The 12,148-nt window shown below is 43.5% G+C and overlaps 1 protein-coding gene across 2 annotated transcripts; it reads left to right on the forward strand.

The window, feature by feature from the left end:
- The first annotated feature begins 487 nt into the window (after positions 1 to 487).
- ccnp (cyclin P) lies at positions 488 to 11,752 on the forward strand. 2 transcript variants are annotated; one of them, XM_071357879.1, is made up of 10 exons: positions 488 to 697; positions 7,352 to 7,477; positions 8,311 to 8,386; positions 8,479 to 8,651; positions 9,378 to 9,476; positions 9,697 to 9,852; positions 10,083 to 10,241; positions 10,733 to 10,911; positions 11,046 to 11,248; positions 11,377 to 11,752. In XM_071357879.1, exons 1-9 carry the CDS (start codon positions 644 to 646, stop codon positions 11,221 to 11,223), a joined length of 1,200 nt encoding a protein of 399 aa, XP_071213980.1. In that variant the 5' UTR covers positions 488 to 643; the 3' UTR covers positions 11,224 to 11,248; positions 11,377 to 11,752. The 2 variants fall into 2 exon arrangements, with proteins under 2 accessions (XP_071213980.1, XP_071213978.1); XM_071357877.1 differs by having other exon boundaries at positions 11,046 to 11,752.
- Positions 11,753 to 12,148: the final 396 nt, after the last annotated feature.

Genomic DNA, 12,148 nt, shown 5'->3' on the forward strand with positions numbered 1-12,148 from the left:
CCTAGTCATAGACTGTTCTCTCTGCTACCGCAAGGCAAGCGGTACCGGAGCGCAAAGTCTAGGTCCAAGAGGCTCCTAAACAGCTGCTACCCCCAAGCCTGAACATCTAATCAAATGGCTGCCCAGACTATTTGCACTCTGTACCTGTACCCCCTGTATATAGTATCGCTATTGTTATTTTACTGCTGTTTAATTACTTGTTACTTTTCTCTTATTCTTAAATGTTTTTTTAACTGCATTGTTGGTTAGGGGCTCGTAAGTAAACATTTTACTGTAAGGTCTAAACACATGTTGTATTCGGCGCATGTGACTCGTGCATTTTGATTTGATGTTGTGTGTCCGTTTGGGTATCGTAACAACAAAAATGCAAATAGACTAATAAAGCAAGCATTGTATTGTAAACGTTTTGAATTACAAATTGATTGATGTAGGCTAATTCCTCATCATATGCTGATCAGGGATCAGTCACACACATGCAAATCATGACGTCCACAACTCCAATTAGTCAATCACGTGTGTTTATTAGCCGACTGTCAGATAATGCTGACTGTTTTGTGTCTCTTGTGTCTCATCTGCCACTCCTCGTGGTTTCAAGTAGCTGCAGCGCCTCTAAGTGAATTTGCTCTCTCCGGATCGAAGCATCATGGCCAAGACCGGATTCTGCGATTCCATACCACTGCTGGACTTGCACAAGAAGGTTCGTTTAAAGTTGAAATATAATGCGTACAGTTTTGTGTATTCGACGTCCCAACATTTAAATGGCGCACAACACCGGTGACCCACACCTGCGAGTTTGTTTATCCCTTTACAAGTAAATCACATTTTATGTCACATGCGCCGAATGTAACAGGTGTTAACCTTCCCGTGAAATGCTTAGAACCCCATAACTCTATTTTAACTGCATGGTTGGTTAAGAAAATATTTACTAAATAAACTGGGTATCTTTATACCCGTCGCACGACCCACTGGTTGATGCTCAGTTATAAAACCCTCTAAGGCCCCACTCCCCCCTAAGATGCATACTGCAGCCCTCGTCCTCCACATACAACACCCGTTCTGCCAGTCACATTTTGTTAAAGGTCCCAAAAGAACACATTCCTGGGTCGCTCCTCTTTTCAGCTCACTGCAGCTAGTGACTGGAACGAGCTGCAAAAAAACACTCGATTGTGCAATTATCTCCATCTCTTCATTCAAAGACTCAATCATGGACACTTAGACAGTTGTAGATGCTTCGCGTGATGTATTGTTATCTCTGCCTTACCTTTGTGCTGTTGTCTGTGCCCAATAATGTTTGTACCATGTTTTATGCTGCTACAATGCTGTGTTGTCATGTGGCTCTAACATGCTGTGTTCTTAGGTCTCTATGTATTGTGGGTTCTCTTGTGATGTTTGTTGTCCTATGTTTTTAATCCCAACCCCACAGGAGGGCTTTTGCCTTTTTGTAGGCCGCCATTTGTAAATCATAATTAGTTAGTAACTGACTTGTCTAGTTAACTAAAGGTATTAAAACCATTTACATGAATTTTCTGAGTTTGGGTGGGAATGGTTTCATAATGTGTAGTCCTTGATCATGATGCTCAGGTCCATTACATATGTCATTGGACTAAGGCATCTTCTGTAGGAGGGAGTTTTGCTAAGGGTGTTTTCACATAGTCCTCTTAAATAAGCCATCTCAGTCCTCTTTATAGTGAACTCTGGGGTAAAATAAATGAAGGCAAAATAACTTTTTGTACTGCCTTTGGGTGAGTACTCAGCTCTTTTTCCAGTTCACATCCCTTTTTTTGTTTAGGCTTCTGTCCTCCTTGCATTCACATTGCTATATTTAGTGTTGGTAACAGAATAAATAGCAGAATAACTGCAGATTAATAACTGCTTTAATAAATTGTACACCCAAGGTAGGCTACTGCCCCTAAGTGCTAGAATAGATTTTTTATTTTACAGATTTTTTCCTTTTGGACTGTTAACACTGAACAAGAAATTAAGTAAACCGCACTGAGTTCACACAAATTGGCTGAAAGTGACAAAGTGAGGACATCCTAACATGTTGCTTGTGATATGGTTTATGAAACATAAAGACTTTACCTTTCATATCAGCAAGAATCCATAAAAAAATATTCAATTAGTACACACCTGTAGGGTTAGGGTTTCCACGCGGCCGTGTAGGGTTTCCACGCGGCCGTGTAGGGTTAGGGTTTCCACGCGGCCGTGTAGGGTTAGGGTTTCCACGCGGCCGTGTAGGGTTAGGGTGCTTGTTTGCGGAAAACAGTATCTGCATATCTGTGTGTCACAGGAGACGGACACCACAAACGTGTTGTCACTAAAAAATACTGTTGGCTGCAACTGTTACAACCAGTTAACTGTACAGCAGTGGAGGCTGCTGAGGGGAGGACGGCTCATAATATTGGTTGGAAGGGAGAACATGGAATCTATGTATTTGATACCATTCCGCTCCAGACATTACCATAAGCCTATCCTCCCAAATTAAAGCACCACCAGCCTCTTGTAGTATGCCATGTGTTTTGCATTTGTGAAATACTTTTGATGTGATATGAAAGTGGTATTTGTTTCTAGAACTATAACTGAGCATTGGGTCACGTTTAGATGTATTTGGCTGTTTTGGTTTGCCTGTTTTTATAAGTAAAAAGCCTTTAAACATTTCATACTATTCTACATACTTAAATTTTAGCAGATTTTATTTATTTTTATACCACACAAATTACCTAAATTACAGGGTAAGAATGGACAGAGATTCTTTAACTGCTGGCTACTCTTCTGTGACTTAACCCAATGAGACAAGGTCACAAGTGTTTCCCTAAAATCTGTCTGGGTTTACATATTCTATTGTAGAGAAGTTCATAGGTTAATCAATTGATAGTGACAGAATTATACTGAACAAAAATATAAATGCAACCATTTCTACAATTTTACTGAGTTAGTTGATATAAGGAAATCTGTCAATTTAAATAAATAAATTAGGCCCTAATCAACGCAGGTGAAGCTGGCTATGGAGGTCCTGGGCTGGCGTGGTTACACATGGTCTGCGGTTGTGAGGCAGGTTGGACGTACTGCCAAATTCTCTAAAACAAAGTTGGAGGCAGCTTATGGTAGAGAAATTAACATTAAAGTCTTTGGCAACGGCTCTGGTGGACATTCCTGCAGTCCACATGCCAATTGCATGCTCTCTCAACTTGAGACATCTGTGGCATTGTGACAACTACATGTTTTAGTGGCCTTTTATTTTCCATAGCACAAGGTGCACCTGTGTGATGATCATGCTGTTTAATCAGCTTCTTGATATACCACAGCTGTCAAATGGATGGATTATCTTGGCAAAGGGGAAATACTCACTAACAGGCATGTAAACAAATTTGTGCACAATTTCAGAGAAGCTTTTGTACGTATGGAACATTTCTGGGATATTTTATTTCAGCTCATGAAATACGGGACCAACATTTTACGTGTTGCGTTTTATATTTTGCGTTTATAGTTCAGTCTAGATTACTTCCCAAGCAAAGTTAGCCTATAAATGTCAAAAACAATACAATGATATCCCAATATGCATCTGATGTAATGTAAGTTACTTGAATCTGGTTTATTGTGAAGTCAATAACTCTGATAAATACATAATGGTCAAGAATTATTATAATAGTAGCAGCAAGCTATCAAAGTTGATCTCTGGTCCTCCTCTTCGCACTCTCCTTCTCACCCTGAACAGAACATGGGCTAGTCTGCGCACAAGATGGTGGATTTTGGTGGGGACCAAGCCTAAAACAATTTTTGGCAGAAACCGTTGACTCTCCTACTGAACTGCCGCCGTAGCTCTACACTGCACAGCCATTGGTTAAGAAGCACACAAATGATTTTGATCAGCAAGAGAAGAGCAGACTGGCATAGGGTTGGAATATCTATTGCAGTGTGTAAAAACAGCCTAGTTTTATTTACACCATCCCAGCATCTTAGAAATATAACTTTGATCTGTGCTTAGTAGCCTGTTAATCATTTGATCGAGAACACACTAAATAGCATATAGGCGCATTTGATATTGCGCGCCCAGTGGAGAATCAGAGGGGTGGCATCGCCTGTGTGTGTGTACACAGTTCATTTGTAAAGTATTCAGACCCCTTCCCTTTTTCCACATTTTTTTTCATTACAGCCTTATTCTAAAATGGATTTTTTTTTAAATACAATCTCATCAATCTACACACAATACCCCGTCATGACAAAGTAAAAACTGGTTTTTAGAAAAGTTGGCTAATTTATAAAAAACATACCTTATTCACTTACGTGTTCTCAGACCCTTGCTATGAGACTTGAGCTCAGGTGCATCCTGTTTCCATTGATCATCCTTGAGCTGTTTCTACAACTTGATTGGAGTACACCTGTGGTAAATTCAATTGATTGAACATGATTTGGAAAGGCAAACACCTGTCTATATAAGGTCCCACAGTTGGCAGTGCATGTCAGAGCAAAAACCAAGCCATAAGGTCGAAGGAATTGTCTGTAGAGCCCCGAGACAAGATTGTGTGAAGGCACAGATGCGGGGAAGGGTACCAAAAAACGTCTATCATTGTAGGTCCCCTTATAACACAGTGGCCTCCATTATTCTAAAATGGAAGTAGTTCAGAACCACCAAGACTCTTCCTAGAGCTGGCCAAACTGAGCAATTGGGGGAGAAGGGCCTTGGTCAGGGAGGTGACCAAGAACCCGATAGTCACTCTGACCGAATTCCAGAGTTCCTCTCTAAAGATGGGAGAACCTTCCATAAGGACAACCATCTCTGCAGCACTCCACCAATCAGGCCTTTATGGTAGAGTGGCCAGATGGAGGCCACTCCTCAGTAAAAGGCACATGACAACCCGCTTGGAGTTTGCCAAAAGGCACCTGAAGGACTCTCAGAACATGAGAAACAACATTCTCTGGTCTGATGAAAGATGGCATTCAGGCCAAATGTGACGCTTTGAAATTTTTGGCGGGATCCTGGCACCATCCCTACGGGGAAGCATGGTGGTGGCAGCATCATGCTGTTGGGATGTTTTTCAGCGGCAGGGACTGGGTAACTAGTCAGGAATGAGGCAAAGATGAACGGAGCAAAGTACAGAGATCCTTGATGAAAACCTGCTCCAGAGGTCTCAGGACCTCAGACTGGGGCGACGGTTCACCTTCCAACAGGACAATGACCCTAACCACAGAGCCAAGACAACACAGGAGTGGCTTCAGGACAAGTCTCTGAATGTCCTTGAGTGGCCCAGCCAGAGCCCAGACTCGAACCCGATCGAACTTCTCTGGAGAGACCTGAAAATGGCTGTGCAGTAATGCTCCCCAGCCAACCTTACAGAGCTTGAGAGGATCTGCAGAGAAGAATGGGAGGAACTCCCCAATACAGGTGTGCCAAGCTTGTAGCGTCATACCCAAGAAGACTCAAGGCTATAATTGCTGCCGAAGGACTTCAACAAAGTACAGAGTAAATGGTCCGACTACTTATGTAAATGTTATATTTCAGTTTTTAATAGTTAATTTCTAAACCTGGTTTCTCTTTGTCATTATGGGGTATTGTGTGTAGATTGATTGATATGGGGGCGGGATTGAATCCATTTTAGGAGGCTGTAACAAAATGTGGAAAAAGTCAAGGTCTGAACTTTCTAAATGCATTTTCAATTTCAGACAAGCGGATGGTTTAGTCATTTAAATCTAGTCCAGGGGAGGGTCATTGTAATTAGTCAAATGTCAACATTTCTGTTTTTAGAATGCTTATTAGGATATAAACTCAGCAAAAAAAGAAAGGTCCCTTTTTCAGGACCCTGCCTTTCAAAGATAATTTGTAAAACTCCAAATAACTTAACAGATCTTCATTGTAAAGGCTTGAAACACAGTTTCCCATGCTTGTTCAATGACCCATAAACAATTAATGAACATCAAATCAATGTTTATTTGTCACATGCGCCAAATACAACCGGTGTAGACCTTACAGTGAAATGCTTAACATGCACCTGTGGAACGGTCATTAAGACACTGACAGCTTACAGACGGTAGGCAATTAAGGTCACAGTTATTAAAATCTAGGACATATAAGAGGCCTTTCTACTGACTCTGGAAAAAGACCAAAAGAAAGATGCCCAGGGTCCCTGCTCACCTGCGTGAATGTGCCGTAGGCATGCTGCAAGGAGACATGAGGACTGCAGATGTGACCTGTGCAATAAATTGCACTGTCCGTACTGAGACCCCTAAGACGGCACTACAGGGAGACAGGATGGACAGCTGCTTGTCCTCGCAGTGGCAGACCACGTTTAACAACACCTGCACATGATCGGTACATCCGTACAACACACCTGCGGGACAAGTACAGGATGGACACAACTGCCCGAGTTACACCAGGAACGCACAATCCCTCCATTAGTGCTCAGACTGTCCGCAATAGGCTGGACTGGGTGCTTGTAGGCCTGTTGTAAGGCAGGTCCTCACCAGACATCACCGGCAACAACGTCGTCTATGGGCACAAACTCGCCGTCGCTGGACCTGACAGGACTGGAAAAAAGTGCTTTTCACTGACGAGTTGCGGTTTTGTCTCATCAGGGGTGATGGTCGGATTCGCATGTATCATCGAAGGAATGAGCGTTACACCGAGGCCTGCACTCTGGAACGGGATCGATTTGGTGCTGGAGGGTCCGTCATGGTCTGGGGTGGTGTGTCACAGCATCATCGGACTGGGCTTGTTGTCATTGCAGGCAATCTCAACATTGTATGTTACAGGGAAGACATCCTCCTCCCTCATGTGGTATCCTTCCTGCAGGCTCATCCTGACATGAACCTCCAGCATGACAATGCCATACTGCTCGTTCTGTGCGTGATTTCCTGCAAGAGAGGAATGTCAGTGTTCTGCCATGGCCAGCGAAGAGCCCAGATCTCAATCCCATTGAGCTCATCTGGGACCAGTTGGATCGGAAGGTGAGGGCTAGGCCCCCCCCCCCCCCAGAAATGTCCAGGAACTTGCATGTGCCTTGGCGGAAGGGGGGTAACATCTCCCAGCAAGGACTGGCAAATCTGGTGCAGTCCATGAGGAGATACACTGCAGTACTTAATGCAGCTGTTGGCCACACCAGATACTGACTGTTACTTTTCATTTTGACCTCCCCCTTCAGGGACACATTATTACATTTCTGTTAGTCACATGTCTGTGGAACTTGTTCCGTTTTTCAGATGTTGAATGTTATGTTCATACAAATATTTACACGTTAAGTTTGCTGAAAATAAGTTGACAGAGGACTTCTTTTTTTTTTTGCTGAGTTTATATAGGTAACCGTTCTGTACATTTTCATCTGTCCCTGAGATGTATTTTTGGATGCCTCCAACACAGGTAGCGGAAGAGAGACGAGCCCCCTTAAGAGCCATGGCCAATGCCTGTGGCCCCAAAGACCGTTGGCAGCCCCAGGAGGGAGAGTCCAGGGGGACCTACCAGAAAACTGAGCCAGAGGCCAGATGGGTACGCCTCCTCTTTCATTCTGATAGAGCCTGACCTACCTTCTATTCCATTTCCTCTTCCCCTCTGTTCTGGAGTGTAATCATTAGTCCATACTGTAAAATTTGAGTGTCTATTGGACAAATTCAGGTAGGTTCCTTTAAGTTTGCTTATGTTTAAGGAGTGTTTTGCAACAGAATTGGCGTATTGAATAAACCCCAGCTGCGAAGGCCCACATTCAAGTGCATATACTAATTTCTGTCTCACCCCATTGATTGCTCTCTAGTCTTTATGCATCGAGTACACTTCACATCAAATCATTTATTGAAGTCTCAGAACCGTATATGGAGTCTCCATATTAATGCAGTCTGTCACGAACCGGCTCAAAGCCCGTTACAAAAGGGAGACTTTTGGAATAACAAACTATATTTATTAACTAAGGTAAAGTAAATACAATTAACAATGGTGTGTGTGTAGTCGGTAGTGTAGGTGAGTGGTTGCGTGTATACATGTGATAAGTAGGGGTGTTGAAGGGTGCCAACACAAACAAACCAAATAACCACAACCAGGCCACAACTAAAATCTGTCTGTCTTGAATGGAGAGAGTCTCCTCCATGAATGGGGAAGTGGTGTATTTATCCTGGGAGACACCGGGCCCAGGTGTTTCCCATGTAGCTGACGACCCTCCCAACTCCGCCCACCGGCATCCTAATAAGGAAACAAGAACAAAGAGAGAATACGGCAGACAGAGTGGGAGGGTCGTCACAAGTCTTACAATACCATATTTTGACATCTTATCCTTCCTCTGTGCTACGCTCTGTGTTAATGTAATTGTCCTGCTGTGTATGTCTGTGCAGGCCAAGAGGCTGCCTGTGTCGACAGATGATGGCATTATCATCGGCTTCCATGAGGACGACAGCCCCTCTCATTCAGGTCACTGCAATGTACTACTGTACCAAATAGAGCATATAATTGTGTGTCAAGCCATGTCTGTACTAAGTTAACCCTATCTCTACTAAGGTCAGATGGCTGTATGGCGGAAGAGGCTGTGCTGATCTACCTGCATGGCCTCCAGGGCCTCTATAGCCTGCAGGAGTTAGTGCCTGGCATGTTTCGTCATGAGACTGAGCTGGCCATGGAGACGCTTGGTCTTATCTATGACAGGAGCTACGCATGGGACATCTTCTCTGACATGATGGTGGGGGTGTAATAGAGGTGGTTCCATGTAATGAGTAGCCTTTGCCTCAGACCCAGATAGTCTTGTTAGATCCCAGAGTTAATTCCTAGGATTTTTTTGCTTCCTAGGCTTTAGCTCACACTCTTGTCACAACTTAGGAAAGTTGAACAAGATTGGGAGGAGTAGGCTTGTATTGTTAAGAATCGCTCTACATTTGAATCAGTAAATAGGTTTGCATCTACAGTTTTTATGCACGTAGTCATACCGTATAATTTCTTTTTTTATCACGTCAGCTGTGCTACAACAGGAAGTTTTGGTACAATTTTAGAAATGCGTACAGATCATTTGTTCATTCAACATGGTGGGATCTTTTTGTCTGTAAAATTAATTCAGCAAGATATTGATTTTAGCAACCATAAACTTTGAGTCACGACATGGCGGGCCAAGACCAGAGTAGGCACATTTGCTATTTAATGCAACCGTTTTTGTGACAAAACTATCGGTAGAGTTGAAACTGCGATGGAAATGCAAACTTTAGACTTTTTTGGGGGGGAAACTTTAAGTATTTGTGTGCAATACGTCATCACGCACTGATTTTTGTCTGCAAATTTCAGTTTGGTGTAAACGCTACTGGGAAAATGTTTGAATATCCGCATAAATCTTTCGCCAATGGGATGGAAACCAAGCTAGTGGCGTTATTTTGTTGGTTTGCTGTACTTCTGTCATTGACACTGCCTCCTTTTCCAGAGAAGTCAGTTGCGGTTCACCTTCCCCAATGCAGACCTACCCAGACCTTTCACAAACACCACCCGTGCCATCCTGGTCGACTGGCTCATCCAAGTCCATGTGAGTTCCCCTCGTGTCCCTCTACTATTTATCTAAAAGGATTTCCTGGTTAAAATGTACTGAACTTGCTACTTCTCAAATTTAGGAAATGTGCACTTGACAACAGGTTGACCCTCTAAAGTGAAGCAGTTTAAGCAGATGCCCTTCAGCTTACCTAAGACTAAATGTATGTGGTAGAATTCAGGCCATTGTGTCCTCCCATCACCCCTGCCTCTTACAGGAGGTGTTCCATTTCTCAGAGGAGACCCTCTACCTGTCTATCCACCTCCTGAACCGCTGCCTACACCAGATCAAGGTGAACACAGCCAAACTGCAGCTGCTGGGAATGGTCTGTCTTTTCCTGGCTGCCAAGAAAGAAGAGTGTCTTCTCCCTGAGGTATTCTACATCAGACCTGGGTCAGATACATATGGTGTTCTTCACCAATGTTTTCCCTCACTGAAGCCATAATGCCTAGCTTGGTGTAGCATAATCAAGTAAGAGTTGGATATATGTCGTGTTCTTCCAGACTTTCAAACACTGACAGTGGGAGCTAGAGAAGGGGATTGAGCAGGGTGGTTTTTGGACCAGGGCTTTCTCTAGTGTTCTCCAACCCCCTCCCTCTCCAGGTGTCTGAGCTGTGCTACCTCATGGAGAATGGCTACTCCAATAGACAGCTGCTCCGTATGGAGCGCCAGGTCCTCACTGAGCTGAACTTTGAGCTTTCCCACTGTTCTCCGCTGCACTTCCTGCTCCTCTCTGCCTCAATCGCCCACTGCAGCGCCAAGGTGGGTGAACCCTCAACACTTTAACCCTGAGGTTCAGCCAGATTCTACAATGGATGCCATGTTGGCTCCTTTATTTTCTAAATGTTGGTGAGGTAACAAGACGAGTGCCTCCGACAGTTCCCTCAAATGACAGAACAGTGAATTTAACACCGTTATTATTATTTTTTCATTCGGGATAATATGTATCCAAATTGGGACCGTATTGTGATGTCAACAAATTGCATGTCTACCTTCACTGGACATCTTAATAGGAATATAAAACTTTCAGAAATAAAAGGCACAATGCAGAAGTGTGAATTAGCACTTAGCAAGTGCTATGTGGCGCCCTGGGAATGTTCAGACAGAAACCACATTGGCCAAATTTAACCTAGTTGCTAGTCAAACTGCTCAGATTATCAGATCCACCTGAACATGTTAGTAATCTGAGATGTGCAGCAAAACCGCAATAAAGACAACCTGGAACGTCCCCCTTTACGTGTCTCTACATCCAGTTGGTGTGGATGGGCCGTTACATTCTGGAGCTCTCTCTGTTGGAGGGACAGTGTGTGGTGTTCCTGGCTGCCCACCTGGCTGGTGCTGCCCTCTGTCTGTCCCGCAGGGTACTGCAGGAGCCCCCCACCCCAGAGGGAGAGACTGCCTGGTGTGTTGCCTCCAGTATCCACATAGGCAGGTGAGGAGAGGCTCTTTTCTTGATTGCAAATATACTTGACATGATACCCAATAATTTTCACTATTAGACTTTGAAGTGGAATGTACTTCTGTTGTGTTTTGACCCAAACTTTTTCTCCTGTCTGCCTCCTTCAGTGAGACGACCCTGCTGAGGATAATGCTCATCCAGGCAAGGGCTGCAGCCCGGGCCCAGAGCAGAGACACTCGCGCTACTTTCCTCAAGTACTCCACAGCAGGGACCATGCATGTCAGCAGCCACCCTTCCCTGCTGAGTGCCACCTGTCTGTTGGGCCAGCCAACTACACGCACCTGAAGCCCCACAGTAGCCTACACATGAGGTGCGCGTCACTGTTTTTCTATGGGAATGGGCCATTTTAGGAGGAATGAGTATCACATTTTGAGAAAGGGAGACGGACATCCTGAATGAGGACTACTGGCCCTTACAGTCACCTTTTACTTCTTACAGACATTTCATATTGTAAACGAGAGAGCTTGAGATGAAGGCTTGCGAGATTACATTTGACCCACCACATCAAGAAGAGGTGTGATGGGAGGAAGGGGACGTCAATATAATATGCAGTACCAAACTGACTTGTATGGTTAAGCAGGACTTGAGTGCCTGTTCTGGACTAGCCAGTGCCACATTTATTTTATGCTCTTATCTTGGATCTAATTGCGAATAAAAAAAAAAAGGTATTTCAATGATGCTTCATCTTTTTTACTGTTTCTTGTAAAATGTGGGGACAAAAAAAGCAGGCTTCCATTGTTTAATGTGATATGGTTTAATGGAACTTTTTTAATAATGTTAAATAAAGTTGTCTGCTCGCATTTGTTGTAAGCTACCTGTAAGTTTCTGCCTGCACTTATTTATAGCCTGGCTACATCTGCCCCTTAGCTCAGGGATTCTTGAAAGTCGGGACAATCCTTGTCCAGCAGATAAACTGTCTACTGTGCATTCGGAAAGTATTCAGACCCCCTTTTCCACATTTTGTTACATTACAGCCTTATTCTAAAATTTATGAAAAACAACAATTTAATACCTCTACATATAATGGCAAAGGGAAAACAGGCTATTAGGAAAAAATATGCACTTTTTTTTAATACATTAAGATTTATGTATTTAGACTCTCTTGCTATGAGACTCAAAATTGAGCTCTAGTGCATGCTCTCGCCATTGAGCATTAATGTTTCTACAACTTGATTGGAGTCCACCTGTGGTAAATTCAATTGGTTGGACA

This window comes from Salvelinus alpinus, chromosome 21 (assembly GCF_045679555.1).
Source record: "Salvelinus alpinus chromosome 21, SLU_Salpinus.1, whole genome shotgun sequence".
NCBI lineage: Eukaryota > Metazoa > Chordata > Actinopteri > Salmoniformes > Salmonidae > Salvelinus > Salvelinus alpinus.

Bases quoted from the DNA above. Each gene is read 5' to 3' on its own strand.
- ccnp (XM_071357877.1), top strand. From the start codon at position 644: ATGGCCAAGACCGGATTCTGCGATTCCATACCACTGCTGGACTTGCAC. The intron at 7,478-8,310 runs GTACGCCTCCTC...ATGTCTGTGCAG, and splicing joins CTGAGCCAGAGGCCAGATGG to GCCAAGAGGCTGCCTGTGTC. The intron at 9,853-10,082 runs GTATTCTACATC...CTCCCTCTCCAG, and splicing joins AAGAGTGTCTTCTCCCTGAG to GTGTCTGAGCTGTGCTACCT.